Source organism: Bos indicus, chromosome 5 (genome assembly GCF_029378745.1).
Source record: "Bos indicus isolate NIAB-ARS_2022 breed Sahiwal x Tharparkar chromosome 5, NIAB-ARS_B.indTharparkar_mat_pri_1.0, whole genome shotgun sequence".
Classification (NCBI taxonomy): Eukaryota; Metazoa; Chordata; class Mammalia; order Artiodactyla; family Bovidae; genus Bos; species Bos indicus.
In genome coordinates this window covers 82,375,462-82,395,227 of record NC_091764.1, presented here as the reverse complement: position 1 = coordinate 82,395,227, position 19,766 = coordinate 82,375,462, and the positions used below count along the sequence as shown (strand labels likewise).

General features: G+C 41.7%; 1 protein-coding gene and 1 non-coding gene across 6 annotated transcripts in view; one reads left to right on the top strand and one right to left on the bottom strand.

Annotated features, from left to right (window-relative positions):
• The first annotated feature begins 5,727 nt into the window (after positions 1 to 5,727).
• The window catches only part of SMCO2 (single-pass membrane protein with coiled-coil domains 2), a 40,063-nt gene continuing 26,024 nt past the window's right edge, over positions 5,728 to 19,766 (top strand). For all 5 annotated transcript variants that reach the window (XM_070788738.1, XM_070788737.1, XM_070788736.1 and 2 more), the window contains exons 1-2: positions 5,728 to 5,924; positions 14,132 to 14,246. In XM_070788738.1, coding sequence (XP_070644839.1) covers positions 14,182 to 14,246 — 65 coding nt within the window. In that variant the 5' untranslated portion in view covers positions 5,728 to 5,924; positions 14,132 to 14,181. The remainder of the gene's footprint in view (positions 5,925 to 14,131; positions 14,247 to 19,766) is intronic.
• On the bottom strand, positions 16,334 to 16,437 carry LOC139183407 (U6 spliceosomal RNA). The gene has a single exon (XR_011566994.1). It is a non-coding gene; the product is annotated as a U6 spliceosomal RNA (small nuclear RNA).

Here is a 19,766-nt window from a genome sequence, read left to right as displayed (position 1 = left end):
ACAAAAGGAAGTGAAATGAGCTTCACAGGGCTTGCCTTGGAAAGCCCATCCCAGTGCCCCAAAACCACTGCTCCCCAAAACCACTGCTTCCTTTTCTATCAGCCTGCTTAGATGCCACGTATTCCTTTCTAAAACCTTGTCTGAAATGGTTGTGTTCCTACAGCATGAGTGTTTCATGTCACATCCTTTCATGGGAATCCTCACTAATTCCCAATGCCAGCAGCCTTGTCTGCCTTCCTGCCTTTCTTCCTTTCCTTCATCTTTTCTGAAATCTGTACTGTACAGAAAAATCACAAAAATGTCTACCACTCCAAAATAGACTTTTTAAATTTTGGACGAACATCCTGCAGATTATCTATATAAATAAATAAATAAATGCCTTTCATCGTTGCCTTCTTTTCTATTTAATAGGTTAAAACAAAAATTAAATTATAATGGAATAAAATACAATCAAGTTTATCAGAAAAATTACATCCTCATCAAATCCTGTTTAAGTTCGAACTCTTTATGTTGGCGTTTAAGACAGTTCTCATTCCCTGGAAGACTTCCTTCCCTATCTTCATTTCCTTGAATTCAAGTCCTATTCACTGTGTGAAACTCTTTAAAAGTATTAGATCAGCTGCCCTACCCCCATGTAAGCATCCATCCAATAATCCCCTTGCTCCACAATCGTGTATTTGCCATTCAACGTATACTGACTGTTGTTATTTATCTTTTTCCAAACTGAAGGTGAAGACTGTCTTGCACATCCTTTTATCCCCTGCCTTATTTAGCACAGTGTCCTAGATTCAATAAGCAGCTGATGAATATTTGATAAGAGCGATGAGGATGCTGTTACCACCAAGAAGGGAACTTCACACAGATATTGAGTCCTAAATATCTGTGGGTGTGTAGGCACTACTTTCCCTAATCTTGCTCTTTCTACAGGCTCTTTAGCAATTTCTTTAGTTTCAACTCTGACATCACTCTTTTATTTACTTATTTGTTTATTTTTGGCTGTTCTGGGTCTTCATTGCCGCATGCAGGCTTTCTCTAGTTGCAGAGAATAGGGGATTCTCTTGTGGCAGAACATGGGCTGTTGGCCCTTGAGCTTAGTAGTCATGACTTGTGGGCTTATTGCTGTGGCTCTCAGGCTCTAGAGAGCAGGCTCAGTAGTTGTGGTTGCCCCAAGACATGTGGGATCTTCCCAGATGAGGGATCGAACCCATGTCCCTTGCATTGGTAAGAGGATTCTTAACCACTGGACCAGCAGGGAAGGCCAGATATCACTCTTATTTAGGTCTAATGGGAGAGTTTTGGGCTTCTCAGGTGGCTCAGACAGTAAAGAATCTGGCTGCAATGCGGGAGACCCGGATTTGATCCCTGGGTCAGGAAGATCCCCTGAAGGAGGAAATGGCAACCCACTCCAGTATTCTTGCCTGGAGAATCCCAAGGACAGAGCAGCCTAGCGGGCTACAGTCCACGGAGTCGCAAAGAGTCGGACACGACTGAAGGGACTTAGCATGCATGCGTCGGGGAGTTTTGGTTTCCAAGTTCTTTCCTTAACATCATAGGACATAACACAAATTTCCTCCCACTCCCTCTAATGTACTTTTCTCTTTCAGCACAATATCCTTCAAAGAAACAGTGACTTTACCATTTTATTGAAGGGCTGGAAGCAGACACAGAATGAATAATATTCTGCTATTCCAGTGGTCAAGACTGTCACTTGAGGTTTTATGTATTCAATTCCTTCAGGCCATCGCTTCTCTTTTCTTGTGTGCCCACTATGTTCCAGGGTTGTACCAGGCACTTTATACACAGCACTTCACTTCCTACTCACAATAAGCCTGCAAGGTCGATGTTCCTCCATTTTGCTGATGAAAAAAGGGAAGCTCAGAGATTTGAGTAACTTGTAGATATCTCTCTGCCCTGGCAAAGTTTAAAAACAGGCACTTTCAAAGCAGACTCACTGAACTAACTACTGGCTTCACAACAGTGTTAGTAAATCAAAATATTGCAGAACCCTCCAAGGAAAGGTGCTCATTAAAAGTTCCTATTTCTTTGAGAACATACACATATTTACTCATTTCTAGGTTTAATTCCTGAAATCTCTGGGCCCTCACTTTGGTCAGCATAGCCAGGCTTAGGGTTTTTACAGGATCCAAAGTCCTTCTTAATACTAAGGCCACCTCTCAGAACTTACTGGCCTGGGACAGGCCAGGTGACAGGCAGTGAGAACAACCTGGGACCACAGCTCACTGGGTGGGACAGACACTGGGGTTCGAGCTCACTGAGCATGCAAGAAAGCCCGCCTCTGAGCACCTAGGCATTATGACAGTGGGCGAGAAAAAGTCCTCCCAGAAAACTGCCAAGGTTGCAAACTCCAAGATGTGACAGTGAGGATGCCCTGTGATTGTGGCCGCTGCTGTTTATGAGAGCTTCTTATGCATATGGAGCTTTACTTCCAGTATCTATCATCTTTAAAAAGGGATTCCCAAAGAGTGGTCCGTGAAACACACTGCTGCGAGCTTGGGTGAAACTGGTGGAGTCAAATGACTGTGAGAAACAAAGTGTACTATTTCCACCTCACCAAAGAAATTGGTTATCAAAGGCTCTATAAATAGAAAAATAAGCACCAGACAAACAAAAACCTTATAATGAAGAAGCCATACAGAAAGCATTTAGAATAAGAATACGTACTGATTGGGGGTTTCCCTGGTGGCTCAATCGGTGAAGAATCCATCTGCAAGGCAGGAAACCCCTCTTCTATCCCTGGGTCAGGAAGATTCCCTGGAGAAGGAAATGAAAACCCACTCCAGCATTCTTGCCTGGAGAGTCCCATGGATAGAGGAGCTTGGTGGGCTACAGTCCATAGGATCTCAAGAGTTCGACATGACTTAGTGACTAAAGGCAACCACCACCATGAGATGAGCAACACATAGTCTCTGGAATTTTGAGAAATGTTAAAAGAACAGAGAGAAAAAAGATGGTAGTTCAAATACACAGGGTGAAGGATATTGTTCTACAAGTGGAGAAATAGGACCTGTTTGCAAAGTGATAGTACAGAGGCAGAGCTGGAAGATGTGAGAAGTACACTTGCATGTCTGCTTCCTCTAAGAAAATGTGCACTCCTTCATGGATGCCTGAAGTGAATCTGGAAAAGAGTTTTGGAAATTGCAAGAGAATTGATAACTGATGGTAGAGGATCCCGCCCTCCCCCATCCCTGCCACCCACAAACAATCAAGGGTCTTCAAGGGAGCCCGAAGAAAGGAGAGTGGGAAAGGACTTTCTCTGAGCTTAGAAGGGCAGAGGGCGAGGATGAGGGATACATGGCGTGTTCTGAATGGAGAAGTGCTACACAGAGGAGCTGTGTGGTGAGTGATAGGGGAAGATTCTCATCAGGCGGCCTCCATCTGTGCAGTAATGTGGTGGCTGGGTCACTGCTTGCAGAGAGATCCAGTGGGCAGAGTGGGAAAGGAACCGAGCAAGGCAGGAAGCAGCTGCTGGGGCCCACATGTTTGGGAGGCAACAAGAGATGCATATTGCTGCACTGAAGAACAGTGAGAACCCAATGGGAAGAATTGTCCTATACAGAAATTCTTAAGGACACGGTCCTGGGAGCCAGACTAGGCAGTTTTAGGTTTGAATCCCAGATCCCTCTGTATTTGGAAAGTAGTAAGAGTTAAATTAGGTCATACATGTGACACTTAGAAGAGTGCCTGGCACATTAGTAAAAACATTCAGGAAGTGTGAGATACTATTATTGCTGGTGTTATTGTTGTTAAGGGCTTCCTAGGGGGCGCTAGTGGTAAAGAACCTGCCTGCCAATACAGGGGACATAAGAGATGCAGGTTTGATCCCTGGATTGGGAAGATCCCCTGGAGGAGGGCATGGCAACCCACTCCAGTATTCTTGCCTGGGAAAGCCCATGGACAAAAGAGCCTGGCAGGTACAGTCCATGGGGTCACAAAGAACTGGACACGACTGAGTGACTTAGCCCGCCTGCGTGCATTGCTGTTAAACTGTGGTGGAACCACTCCTAACAGTCTTCTAAAGAAACATGAAGTCACCTAGGACAACCAAAGCTAGGAGCCTAGTCATAATATCAAGCAAGAACCCAAGGCTGAAGCTGGGCCTCCCAGGCACTGTGAGAGACCTCAACGTGAGGTCGTCTGGATTCCCAGGTAGGAGGGGAGCTAGGGAAGTCCAGGAGGGATATGAGACATCTTAGATTAAGCTTCTAGCTGAGGAAACACTCAGAGTGCTGACAAGACCTAAAATCTTGCCATAAAAACCATGGCCACCAAATGTGCATTCACCCCATTTCTTTGACACAATTTTGCTGAATACCTATTATGTACCAGCCCCCTTCTAGTGCTGGGGATGCAGCAGTCAACACACACAAACATCCCGTCTTGAAGGAGCCCACATTCTAGTCAGAGTGCTAGCAAATGTCCGGCCCGACCCCAAACCCCTTCCTCACATTATTGCCTCCATCTTCCCAGCAAACCAAATAGACAGGAAGTCTCAGCCCCATTTTTCAGACAAAAGTTTAAATTTTGCTGCAAATCAAATAGCTAATAAATGGCAAACCCAGGTCTCCATCAACAATCTAATTCTAATGTTCATGCTTATAAAGTAAAGTTCTGTGTTTGGTCTCAGTGCTGCTGAATAATTTTGGCAGGTGAAGGGGAAAGCCTTAAGAGTTGAGGGGCTACCTCAACAGGTACCACAACAGTAACAGAACTTTGCTGTTTTCTGAGGTTTTGTTTTTTTACTTTTTTTTTTTTTTAATGGAGTGTGCTGGATGTCTCTATAATTTTGCTCAGATGACTACAGAACTTGGAAAAGCTGTTGCTGCTATTGATGCATAACATACTGCTATTGGTCTTTTTATATAAATAAATAAATCTATATATATATATACATATATATATATAATTTGAATTTTTGGAAACTTTAACTGTGCTGTCAACTTTGGAAAAAGTATCCCAGTTGTACCATGTTGGGTTGGCATTGTACAGAAATTAACAGCCATATTGGTCTAGAAACGTTAAACATAATTTTTTCCATTTGTACAGGGGTAACACACTGTATTAAATATGTAAGGTCTTATCTACATGGGTTTGATTACAGAAACTAATAAAGTATTCTCTAAATAATGAAAAAAAAAAGAGTTGAGGGGCTGAGAACCTATAAAGTCAGAATGTTATCTGCTGGATTCCCCAAGAATGATGGGAGAAGATGAGATGTGGGGGGAAATGTGAACTTGGCATAAAATTCCTAGAGGAAGTGAAAGTGGGTTGTGGAGGGCAGTAAGAGGAAATGTGGACCTCAAAGGCAAATAGGTGACCGAACCATTGAGTAGGGGCAGCCCTGGTTTGCAAGTTGATAAACTGCTTCCTCATTCCTGCTGAAGTGGGGAAGGAGTAGGTCAAGTTCTGTCCTCCATCGTAGAAGGTCTTGGATGCCTTGTTTAGGCAAGGAGATGAAAGGGCAGACATGGGAGAAGCTGTGGTTGGAAGATCATCCCAGAGCCTCCTGTTAGACCCCAGTGGATGGATGGACAGAGAGTTGAGGCCAGGGCAGGATTTCATTTCCAAAGAGTTGGCAAAAGAAGCAAGGAAGCTTGGAGACAGGCTGGAGACACAAGTAAAAGAAAAACAGGAGAGCACTATGTCCCTGGAACCTTGTGAGAGGGGGTTGAAGGGTCACATGTGCTGCATTCTAAGCGGAATGTCAAAGAGGGCAAGTTCAACTGCAAACTCACCTGCCCGGGTGTGCACCCTCATCAATGGCCTCCTCTCTGCCTTTGTTGCTGGGGAAAGGAGGACCCAGCATCACCAGGACTCTCCAGGGAAACTTGACTGTTTCTAGCCTATCCCACTGAACTTAGAGGTATCTGTGATCATCAGATTGGAAGGAGCAAGGATATTACCAGGTATATACAATTTCACAGCCATACCTGCTCATTATAACTGTGCCAGGGCCAAGATGACACCAAATCCCTGATTCTTAATATCATGCTATAAATTTTTTGAGATCCCAAACTGACCAGCTAGCAGGTAGGTGGTCTGGCCTGGAGAAAATGTCCAAAAAATGTAAATTATAGATTTCATCAGCTGTTTCTTGAAACAGTTGTTCTGTTCCTTTTGACTAACACTTCTCCAAATTTGTAACTTTAAAGGTTTTGATGAAGTGTAGAAGGGGAAGGCGGAGAAGGCAATGGCACCCCACTCCAGTACTTTTGCCTAGAAAATCCCATGGATGGAGGAGCCTGATAGGCTGCAGTCCATGGGGTCGCTAGAGTCGGACACGACTGAGTGACTTCACTTTCACTTTTCACTTTCATACATTGGAGAAGGAAATGGCAACCCACTCCAGTGTTCTTGCCTGGAGAATCCCAGGGACGGGGGAGCCTGGTGGGCTGCCATCTATGGGGTCGCACAGAGTTGGACACAACTGAAGCGACTTAGCAGCAGCAGCAGAGGGGGAAGGAGGAGGGATTCACTCAGTTGTACCCAAAATTCCTAGAGGCCCATAGTGTAAACATATAGGAATAAAGAGCCAAGGTGGAGGAGGGAGAAGACTAGAAGAAGAAGTCTAGCTGATGAGGCCTAGAATGCAGGCACTTTGAAACTTTTACAGAATTAGGAATCCCCTGGGATCTTGTGAAAATGCAGATGCTGATTCAGTGAGTCTAGGGTGGGATCTGAGATTCAAGCTCCCATTTGATACTGATGCTGCTGATCTACAGACCGTACTTTGAGTAGCAAGGATGCACACTACATAACTATTTATAAGGTGCTTCAAAAGATGGTTTTATTTTGAGGTAAGAAGGCTGCTGACTGACCCATGAAAATATTGTTTTGCTATTTAGTCACTAAGTCGTGTTTGACTCTTGCAACCCCATGGATTGTAGCCCGCTAGACTCCTCTCTCCATGGGATTTTCCAAGTAAGGATACAGGAATGGGTTACCATTTCCCTTCTCCAGGGGATCTTCCAGGTGCAGGGATTGAACCCTGTCTCCTGCATGCAGGTGAATTCTTTAGCCTGAAAACATAGTGGGCATCAAATTTACATTTAATAGTAGGATGATTGCAAAACTTGTAGCCAAAATTTACAGGTTAAAATCCTGTTTCTACCATTTTCTAGCAATAAAGTTCTGGATAGATCATGGATCGTTTCTCTCAGTTTCTATGTCTAAAAAAGTAATAAAATCTGCTTTGGTTGACTGACTATATAGGGTGGAGATGAGGATTAGAGAAATCCCTTAGTGAAAGCGCCTTATAAACTGAAGGTGCTGCACGTGTATAAGCATATTATTATTGTTGTTATAATTATTGTAATATTTGAGGTCAAAGATACCTTACAATAGCTCCCATTTCTATTTTAATTATAAACAGATAGAGATCATCACCAAGTGTTTGCATCTCTCTGACACTGTTAAGCCCATTCCACAGATGAGGAAAGTAAGACCTAGAACCTTAAGATTATGCCCAGCTGCTATGTATTGGTGCTGTGATATGAACTCAGCCTGACTCTCTAAAATCCAAAATCTTTTCTTTTTATTTATTTAGTTAATTTAGTTTATTTTTGGCTGTGCTGAGTCTTGTTGCTGCACACAGGCTTTCTGTAGTTGTGGCAAGCAGGGGATACTCTCTAGTGGCAGCATATGGGCTTCTCACTGCAGTGACTTCACTCGTTGCAGAGCATGGGCTCTAAAACACAAGCTCAGTAGTTATGGTGCATGGCATGTGGAATGTTCCTGGGCTAGTGATCAGACTTTCCCCTGCATTGGCAGGCGGATTCTTAACCACTGATCACCAGGGAAGTCGTGAAGTTGTAATTCACTGCAATCAATTGATTCATTGTAGGAAACACCCACTATCATAGAAAAATATGGTCTGGAACAGGGGTTGGCAATTTTTTTTTTCCCCATAAAGGGCCAGAAAGTGAATATTTGGCTCTACATGCCAAATTTAGGTCCCTCTTGCAACCATTCCACTCTGTCATACCAGCACCAAAGCACTCACAGACAATATGTGAAGGAATGGGTGTGGCTGTGTTTAAAAAAAAAAAATGTTATTTACAGAAACAGAAAACAGGATGGATTTGGCCTGCCAAAGATAGCTTGTGGATCCCTGGTCCAGAAAATTCTGAGTTGTCCAGTATGGTAGCCCCTTGCTCCATCCCTGTGTTCCTTGTGTTGTCGCTCAGTCATGTCCGACTCTTTGTGACCCATGGACTGTAGCCTACGAGGCCCCTACATCCATGGGATTTTCAAGGCAAGAGTACTGGAATAGGTTGGCATTTCCTTCTCCAGGGGATCTTCCCGACTCAGGGATCTAACCCAGGTCTCCTGCATTGCAGGCAGATGCTTTACCCTCTAAGCCACCAGGGGAGCCCATGTGACTATTTAAATATAAGTGTATTTCAGTTAAATCAAAAATTCATTCCTCGGTTGCATTAGTCACATCTCAATTGCTCATAGGTAGACATAGGTGGCTGGTACTATTGAACTGAACAGTGTAGAGAGCATTTCTACCATCACAGATAGTTTTATTGGAGAGTATGGTCTAGATTATCTTTGATGTGGGGGAGAAATCTCTTACGAGTAGCTGTGAGGACATGGACGTTTTGGGTCCTGGTTATGCTATACGATTCTAAATACATTACACCATCTCCCAGAGTCACAGAAAATGGGGCTAATACCTTTTAATCCTCCTGCCAATGCAGGAGCTGAAGGAGACATGAGTTTGATTCCTGGGTTGCAAAAGATCCCCTGGAGGGTGAAATGGCAACCCACTCCAATATTCTTGCCTGGGAAATCCCACAGACAGAGGTGCTCAGTGGGCTATAGTCCATGGGGTCACAAAAGAGTAGAACACAACTTAGCAACCAAACAACAGCAACAAAACCTTTTTTACTGTGCTATTGTGGGAACTGGATAAGGAGGGCTTCCCTGTAGGCTCAGACGGTAAAGAATCTGCCCGCAATGCAGGAGACCCAGGTTCAATCCCTGGGTCGGAAAGATCCCTTGGAGAAAGGAATGGCTACCCACTCCAGAATTTTTGCCTGGAGAGTCCCATGAACAGAGGAGACTGGTGGGCTACAGTCCATGGGATGACAAGGGGTCGAACACGACTAAGTGACTAAGTGTGCACACAGATAAAGAAATGTGTGAGAGGTACTTCGTAATTTATTAGGAGCTGCACAAACATAAGCCATCATTAGGACTCTGACTGTTGTTGTTTGAAATGTGAGAAAATGTTTGGGGACAGAATTTGTGAAGCTACTTGATTTTAGAGGAAGAGATTTTCCTTTAAATCAACCAATGGAAGCCATTAGGATGCCAAAGAGTTACCAAAATAAGGAAATCTTATTATTTGTAGCATATTTTAGTTTTGGACTGGAAGGAGACACAAAACTCAGCAGAACTCAGTGATCATTCATCTTTCAGAGTTTGGAGTTGCCTTGGTAATGTTTACCATCTTCAGGACACAAGATAAACTGTCCAGATGGGAGCTATATGAGATGGGGCAGGTCACAGAGTCCTTCCTGAAAGAGATGAAAGATTTATTCTTCTTTGTCACACTCTAGGTTCTGGCATCTTCCTGTAGCTTCTCCTTCACAGGAGTCACCTTTGCCCCACATCCACTGTGGGTCCCCACATAGGTCAAAGATGAAGCTCAGGACTTCCCTGGTGGTCTGGTGGTTAAGAATTTGTCTGCCAATGCAGGGAGCATGGGCTTGATCCCTGGTCCAGGAAGATCCCACCTGGTGCGGGGCAACTAAGCCCATGCACCACAACTACGGGAGCCTATGTGCCTAGAGCCTGTGCTCTGCAATGAGAGAAACCACTGCAGTGAGAAGCCCACACAACAAGAGTAGCCCCTGTTTCCTGCAACTAGAGAAAATCTGTGCGCAGCAAGGAAGACTCAGTACAACAAAAAAAATTTTTTTGAAGATAAAGCTCAGTTTTGCCACAGACTGATTGGCCAGCCCTTGGTTGCCCAGATGATTCCAGTATCTCTATGGTTCCCAGTGTTTTTCCCTCCATCTGTTCCTAATCATAGCCATAAATCACTCTTCCAGAAAAACGCTTGCCAATCACTTCCTGTTTTGTCAGTCTACAGTCCCGTCTGTCCCTTAGGAATTCTGTCTCTCAAGGTCCTGAAGTCCAGACCACCCTCTGTGACAATTTATTACAGTCACCCATTTGAGTGCCCAGAGGAGAAGATTTCTTGCTGTATAGGGCTGGGTACAGTCCTCTGATCTCTGCTTGTTCTGGTGGCTCAGATGGTAAAGAATATGCCTGAAATGCAGGAGACCCAGATTTGATCCCTCGGTTGGGAAGAAGAGAATGGCAGAAGAAAAGAGAATGGCAACCCAACTCCACTCCAGAATTCTTGCCTGGAGAATCACCATGAACAGAGGAGGCTGGCTGGCTGCAGTCCATGGGGTCACAAAGAGCCAGATACGACTGAGGGCTAACACACAACCCTCTGATCTCTGCTCATTACTACCAGTGGCTGCTACTGCTGCTGCTAAGTCACTTCAGTCATGTCCGACTCTGTGCGACCCCAGAGACGACATCGCTCCCCCGTCCCTGGGATTCTCCAGGCAAGATCACTGGAGTGGGTTGACATTTCCTTCTCCAATGCATGAAAGTGAAAAGTGAAAGTGAAGTCGCTCAGTCGTGTCTGACTCCTAGCGACCCCATGGACTGCAGCCCACCAGGCTCCTCGGTCCAAGGGATTTTCCAGGCAAGAGTACTGGGGTGGGTTGCCATTGCCTTCTCTGATTACTACCAGTTACATTTCACTTAAATACTTTCTTGTGGCTTTTCATATGAGCTTTCCAGAATCTGTCTCACCCTTTCTACCTTCTTTCCTATTTCCTTTCACTATGATTTTTCTTACCACTTACATAGTCTTTACAATTCAGTTCTCTGCTCTCCAGCTAACACTTGCCAGTCAGGCAGGCAGGAAGTTTCTTGTTCTCATACACAGCTACCGGACATATACTGTATAATGGTTGAACCTTTAAGAAAGAAATTTGGGAATATTTTTCTAAATCCTTGAAAAAAATCAGTATATCATATTACCAGGAGTTCCTGGTATTCTAAGTAAGTAGTAGAGACGCACTGAAAATTCCCAAACAGGGATATTCATTACTATATTGATTGTGTGTTAGTTGCTCAGTCGTGTCTGACTCTTTGCAACCCCATGAACTGGAGCCTGCCAGGCTCCTCTGTCCATGGGATTTCCCAGGCGAAATACTGGAGTGGATTGCCATTTCCTTCTCCAGGGGGTCTTTCCAACCCAGGATTGAACCTGGGTCTCCTGCATTGCGGGTAGATGCTTTACTGTCTAAGCCACCAGAGAAGCCCACTATATTGTTCATAGTAGTGAAAAATGAGAAATAACTTACTTGTCCACAATAGAAAAGAATAAAACAAACATCAGCTTTACAAGTACAAAGAAATATACCATCACCCCTGCAGTGCTGAAGAGATGGCTCTCACAAAGCTAAGTGATGAGATGCCTCTGCAGATGAAGCCGGTTGGGAAGGAGCAAGAGTTGACAGAGAAAAACAATGGCTTTCTTCAAAACATTGATGCAGCTGAAGGCACAGTGCAGAAACAAGTCAGGGCTGAGCTCCCAGGGGTCCTTTGTCTTGGTCTTTGGTCCTTGGTCCTTGGTCTTGTCTGGAGACTTCCTCAGGCTGGTAGGACCAAAGGATGAGATTTCCAAATTCAGGGTTTGGGTTGACATCCTTCTCTACAATTCTTCTAGTTTTGACCTAATGAACATGTAGTGTGGTAGTTCCAATGAGACAGTAAAGGGAACTACGGTCAGAAACTAGGCAGATATCTGTCAATAGGAATGGTCAAGATTCTAGTCTCAGTTTGTGGAAAAATATTCATGTATTGTACTTTTATTACCTTAACCTGCTAAAGATATCAACCATTTAAAATGGTTTCTAGAGTAGAGGAAGTACTAATATTCATATAAATACATACATGCATTTGTCAATATATGATAAAATTGTATACTATAAAAATGGTTTACAACCTTTTTAAATCAAAAGCAATTTTTTAAAGGAAAAGATTTCTCAGAACCTCTCATGTGTCAAAAAAGCTACTACATCAAAGATATTTTAAAATTCATTTATAACTTATTAATAACAGTAGCATATACATTTGGAAACAGTATATGTTTATGTTATATTATGTTTATATGTCAGCAGTATTTTTTAAATCTATAGAAATGTATATTGATTCCAGGACCACTTTCTCTGAAGGATAGGTAGAGAAGGCCCCCACCTCAAGGTTCAAGACCCATATATAAGAAACTACTGCCATAGGCCTTTATCACTTGTATATTGTGATTCATTCAAAAGTATATGTGAGTATGTGTGTGTATACATCTACACACATATATGCAGTCCAGCAAAATAACAATAGTCCAATAGATAATAGGCAAGGGAGTATCAACACAATTACCACAACAAAGGAAACACAAATGAGTTTTATACACACAGGTAAAGATGTTCAAACTCTCATAAAAAGAGATTAAAACTACAGTGATAAACCAGTTTAAATTTACCAGATTGACAAAGATCAAAAACGTTTCTAATACATGATTTTAGAAAATAATGGGAAAACAGGAACTTTCATCATTTTTTTTCTGGAATTTTAAATGGATTTAGCCTCTTTAAAACATAATTTGGTAAACTCTATCAAAATTTTGGGCTTCCCAGGTAGCATAGTAGTAAAGAATCTATCTGCCAATGCAGGAGGCGCCAGAGATTCGTGTTTGATCCCTGGGTTGGGAAAATCCCCTAGAGGAGGAAATGGCAACCCACTCCAGTATTCTTGCCTGGAAAATTCCCTGGACAGAGGAGCCTGGCAGACTACAGTCCATGAGCTACTGATGCGCACACACACACACACACACATTTTTAAAGTATATGTGTCTATTGACCCAGCAATTCTATTGTAGAGCTTATTCAATAGATATTCTTGCACATATACACATAGACGTGTAGGGACATTCATTGCAGCATTGTTTGTAGTGGTAATTGATTAGAAACAATGCATATAAATAGAGAACTGATTAGCAAATTATGATATAGCCTCAGGAGGGAATACCATATAACAATGTTTAAAATGAGGCAGCTCTATAAGTACTAATATGAAATGGACTCCAAAAGAAGTCATTAAGAAAGAAACATAAAGTACAGCATATGTGTATTAGTCACTCAGTCATGTCCAACTCTTTGCCACTCTGTGGACTGTAGCCCTCCAGGCTCCTCTGTCCATAGAATTCTCCAGGCAAGAATACTGGAGTGGGTGGTCATCTCCTTCTCCAGGGGATTTTTCTGACCCAGGGATTGAACCCTGGTCTCCTGCATTGCATGTGGGTGCTTTACTGCCTGAACTTCTACAGAAGCCGTATAAAGTACAGTAAGTGTATGTAATATCCTCTAATTTGTATTTTTAAAAGCATATATATATATTTACATAAACATAGCTGCTTATTTATGCATAGAATCTCTGTGGAAGAATAAATAAACTAGTGAATGTTGGGAGGAGGACATCTCAGAATCTAGAGATCATGATGGTAGCACAGACTTACTCCTTTCCTATGAACCATAAGACACTCTTCTTTGGGGGAGGGGTGCCATGCTGCATGGCCTATAGGGTCTTAGCTCCCCAAGCAGGGGTCAATCCCAGGCCTTCAGCAGTGAAATCATGGATTCCTAATTGCTGAACTACCAGGGTTTTACCATATGATACTTTTTAATTCTACTTTTAAAAGAAGAACATTTATTATTTGTTTATTTTACACATACATCTGCACACACACAGTATATTCGTGCAGTGGCTTTAGAATTCAGAATCTCACTGTTAAATCATTTATTAAGTCAATCAACAAATATTTATCCAGCCTCTCTATTTCTATCTCAAGTAATACACTGCACTAGACATTACTCACACACAATAAAATCAGTACAAGAGTAGCAGGCGCTTTTGGGGGCCAGAAAGATCCAGGTGTTCTTCCTTTAGAAATGTTTGGGGCAGCCCTAAACTGTAGACTGAAGACATAATAATAACCTCTCCATCGTGTGACTTACAGTTTGCTAAGGGAATTTACCAAAATGGACCACAACTTGGACAGAACAGACGATGAAGACATTTTCTCTGAAAACCGTCAAACTGACTTCCTTCAAGATTTGGAGACTAAAAAATGGGTAAGAGACAGACTTAAACATCACAGTGGGTGAAGAGAAACTTCACATTTCATATCCTAAAATGGTAAGGGTATATCTTAAGGTTTCCTCCTAACAGGTACAAGATGTTCAGAGCTTGAAAAAGAGGGAGGTACTCTTTCTTCTGAAGGCAGCTGTTATTACACAACGGACTTACTAGTGTTCCCATACAGAGAATTGTGCATTACATTATTTTTGTTCTTGTAATTTACAAAATAACTGTGACATGTTTCACCTCAGAGAAAATTACTCTATGTAGGTTTGTTCTTGAATTGTAAATTGTCTCCCAATAGGATGCATTACAGAGATCCATTACTCATCTTCTAATTTCATGGCTGCGGTCACCATTCACAGTGATTTTGGAACCCAAGAAAATAAATATATGTATTAGATTCCACGTATAAGTGATATCATCTGATATTTGTCTTTCTCTGCCCGGCTTACTTCACTTAGAATGATAATCTCTAGGTTCATCCATATTGCTACAAATGGGATTATTTCATTCTTCTTTGTGGATGAGTAATATTGTATTATCTATTCCTTTATCTAAATTCATCTGTCACTGGACATCTAGGCTGCTTCCATATCTTGGCTATTGGAAATAGTGCTACCATAGGTGCATGTATCCTTTTGACTTATGATTTTCTCCAGATATTCTTTGAAACTCTGCATTCAGATGGATATGTCTTTCCTTTTCTCCTTTGCCTTTCATTTCTCTTCTTTTCTCAGCTATTTGTAAGACCTCCTCAGACAACCATTTTGCCTTTTAGCATTTCTTTTTCTGGGGGATGGTTTTGATCACCACTTCCTGTACAATGTCACGAACCTCTGTCAATAGTTCTTCAGGCACTCTGTCTATCAGATCGAATCCCTTGAATGTATTTGTCGCTTCCACAGTATAATCGCAAGGGATTTGATTTAGGTCATTGTAAAGGATTAGATATCTCCAGATATGTGCCCAGAAGTGGGATTGCAGGCTCATATGGTAACTTCATTTTTAGTTTTTTCAGGAATATCCATGGACTTTCTGGGTAGCTCAAACAATAAAGAATCTGCCTGCATTTCGGGAGACCTGGGTTTGATCCCTGGGTCAGGAAGATCCCCTGGAAAAGGGCATGACAACCCACTCCAGTATTCTTACCTGGAGAATTCCATGGATAGAGGAGCCTGGGAGGCTATGGTCCATGGGGTCTCAAACAATTCACAGTGCCACCAACACTGTAAGGAGGGCTCCGTTCTCTCCACACCCTCTCCAGTGTTTGTTACTTGCAGACTTTTTGATGATGGCCATTCTGATTGGTGTGAGGTGATACCACTTTTCTGTTTATGTCCCATTTGTTTATTTTTGCTTTTATTTTATTTTTTGCGTTAGGGAGATCACAAAAAAATATTGCTGCAATTTATGTCAAAGTGTGTTCTGCCTATGTTCTCTTCTAACAATTTACCATTTTGAGTTTATTTTTGTTACAGTGTAAGGAAATGTTCTAATCTCATTGTTTTACATGTGATTATCCAGATTTTCCAGCACCACTTATTGAAGGGACTGTCTTTTCTCCATTGTATATTCCTGTCTTCTTTGTTAAAGACTAATTAACCATAGATGTATGGGTTTATTTCTGGGCTCTCTATTCTCTTCCATTGATCTATGTGCTAGTACCATGCTGTTGCAATTATTATAGTCTTGTTGTATAGTCTAAAGTCTGGAAGGGTGATACTTTCAGCTTTTTTCTTTTTTCTCAGGATTGTTCTGGTAATTTAGGGTCTTTTTGTGGTTCCATATAAATTTTATTATTATTTGTTTTAGTTCTATGAAAAATGTCCTGGGTATTTTTAATAGAGATTGCATTAAATCTGTAGACTGTTTTGGGTAGTATGATCATTTTAATAATATTAATTCTTCCAATCCAAGAGTATAGAATATCATTCCATTTCTTGTATCATCTTCAATTTCCTTCATTAATTTTTTTATACTTTTCAGAGTATAGGTCTTTAATCTCTTTGGTTATTTATTCCTAGGTGTTTTATTCCTTTTGAAGCAATTTTAAATGAGTTTTTTTTTAACTTTCTCAAAAAATATGGAACACTTCATGAATTTGCATGTCATCCTTGTTCAGGGGCCATGTTAATCTCTGTATCATTCAAATATTAGTATATATGCTATTGAAATGAGCACTAATTTACTCTTAATTCAGTCTGAACCTCTCTCAGTCTTTGAAATTCAGTCATCTAGCTGACATGAATGGAGAAACTTGATGCTGGAGTTTGTCATGGAAAGAGTTTATGCTTTCATTTAGTTCAAAGCAAATGCATGGCTAAGATTCCTTTTATTATTGATATGCGAATCTCCCCCATAGATTCCCCAGGTTACTGGCTATAGAGGAAGGTGCTTTCCAATCTGTGGAGTGGGTATTTCCTATTCTGAGGCTTATTCAACCCTCAAAGGAAGTCCAGGATTCATCTTTTTGTCTACTTCTCTTTTGAATACTTTCTGGGCTTGGGGATAGCCAGCCAACTCTACAATCCGTAGAAGGAAGAGTCCTCAAAGAATATCCTAAGCTGGACTTTACTTTCAAGGACTCTGCAGTAAGGGAAAAAAGAAAAAGAAACAAAAGAAATAGAAGTGGGACTTCCCTGGCGGTCCAGTGGCTAAGACTCTGAGCTCCCCATGCAGGACAATCGGGTTTGATCCCTTGTCAGGGAACTAGATCCCACATGCTACAACTAAGAGTCCGCATGCTGCAACTGAAAGATGTCACAGGACAGAAGATCCTGAGTGCTGTAACTAGACCTGGTACAGCAAAATAAATACATAAAAATAAATATACAGAAAAAAGAAAAAGAAGGGGATAGAAGGTGTGAAGGGACAGAGTTAGATGTGTGGAGTATAGATAATAATGAGACAGTCAAAAAGTGGAAAGAGACAGATACCCATTACAAAAAAAAAAAAAACAAACCAAACAAAAAACTCCTCTTCTAAATTAGAAGAGGAGTCTTAAAGAGGGGAAAGAAAAGGGAAAATGAGATGTGGGAGCCATGAACTTAGTGAACACATAAATTGAAGGTAAAACTCTATAAATACTGTTATCTGCTTCTTTGTGGGGTCCTTGTCAGTGGACTCCAGGAAAATGTTCCTACTATTAGTCAGTGAACAATGATGCTATCACTTGTTGGCCTGGGATAGAATAAGTCTAGTTAGATAATAAAATTATTTACTCCATAAGATTTATCACATAGTCTACACGTGCAGGCTATATGAAGGGTATAATGCCTTCATTATTATAGACTATTTCTTACAAACTTCAAGTCAGGGCATAAAGGTTTAAGAAAATATTTTTTTTAATTTATGATTGTATTTCTTTATGTTCATTTATTTACATGGAAAATCCTTTAATTACAGAAAAATAAATCACATGCAGTCACATAATTAACAAATAATTATTAATAAATTTAGCTCTGTGCTGAAAAAAGGACAAACATATGACTTCTTGAGGAAGAAATCTTTTCCTTTTATTCTCTGAAAGCAAACCAGAAGGTCTCTACTTTGCATAATCTTACATTTGTCTTTTATAAGACAAAGATTTAAAGGACAATTTCAGGAAATGGACAAAGAGTTAAGAGGAGCAAAATAAGGTCAACTGTTTTTTTAATTAACAAAATAGGCTTTTTAGCTAGACTGCCAAAGCTGCCATGTCTAACCATCAAAGCCCCCTAAAACACTTGGAAATGAGGATTTTGCACTGGCTTCCCATTTTCAGTCCCTGGCATGCTATATATAGTGCCGATTTCGGATGCCAGGTCAGTGAACAGACTTTCCTATTTCCTGCTTTTGTTTGCATCTCTCACAAACAGAATGTATTTCTATAACCACTTAGCATCCACTATGTGTTAGGAGACAGGGACAACAGAGGATGAGATGGTTGGATGGCATCATCGATTCAATGGACATGAGTTTGAGCAAGCTCCAGAAGATGGTGAAAACAGAGAAGCCTGGCATGCTGCAGTCCATGGGCTCGCAAAGAGTTGGACAGGACTGAGTGACTGAACAACAACAAATGTGCTAGGATATTATATATATAATTCTTTCCCTTCAGTGAGCTCACACACTAGGAGGGACTCAGGCAAGAACAAGGGTGTGTACAAAAAATCCACCCGAGAAGGAGCAGATGTGCTAATGAAGTATACAGGAGGGAGAGCTTAAGACTGGGGATATGACAACTGAGTTTTGAAAGATGGTCTAGATAGAAGAAAAGCATTTCAGAAAGAAGGCATAGCACATGCAAAGATAAAGGAGTCAAAGAGAAACAGTGTTGTGAGAGAGGAAGGGTGCAGGAAAAGGCATGACCGGCAAGCAGGCAGGCAGGATGCTGAGGCCAGGATAGAGCAGGATGCAGGCAGGAAGCCAGGACACCAATAGGAGGCAGGAACTGATGAGGACTTGAGATAGGGCCCCGACTGGGATGCCATGAGCAGAGATGCAAGGACACTGACTGAAAAGATAAGCAGTATTAGTGGATACTATACTAAGCGGATATGAAATGGGTAACGAGGAGGGAAAAGAATGTCTCCCATGACAATTCAAGGACTTCTTCCAGTCTTCAGACAGAGACATTTGGATGAATGGGGGGCCATATACAACAGTGGGGAACTAGACTAGTTGAGGGGAAATATGATGAGTTCCATTTTTTACTTTCCGAGGAATATGAGCTCTTCCAAAAGCTGCACATAATGGAAAGTAATGTCTTTAGCTTCCCTTGTGGCTCAGATGGTAAAGAATCTGCCTGCAAAGCGGGAGACCTGGGTTTGATCCCTGTATTGGGAAGATCCCCTGGAGAAGGGAAAGGCTACCCACTCCAGTATTCTGGCCTGGAGAATTCAATGGACCGTGTAGTCTTCAGGGTCACAAAGAGTCAAACACGACTGAGCAACTTTCACTTTCAATGCCCTTGGTTTGGTCGCTAAGTCGTGTCCGACTCCTGTGACCCCATGAATTGTAGCCAACCAGGTTCCTCTCTCCATGGGATTTTCCAAGCAAGAATACTGGAGTGGATTGCCGTTTCCTTCTCCAGGGGATCTTCACAACCCAGGGATCAAACCTGGGTTTCCTGGATTGCAGGCAGATTCTTTACCAACTGAGCTATGAGGGAAACCCTTAGGCTGTGTATTTTATGCAACGTTTAGTCTGTTATTTTAAAAACACACACATTTCTTTATGTGTTTAGTCCTGTAGGTTTTATTTAGTCCTATAGATTTTATTTACTTATTTTTAAAGTCCTTATTGAATGTGTTACAATATTGCCCCTGTTTTATGCTTTGGGTTTTTTTTTGGCCATGAGGCCTGTGGGATCCTAACTCCCTGACCAGGGATTGAACTCATACTCTCTGCATTAGAAGGGAAGTCCTAACCACAGGACCATCAGGGAAGTCCTAGTCCTGTAGATTTTTTTTAAAAAACTCTTTTTATTTCTATTTCTTGCCTTTTGACTCTTTTGTGATATATTAACC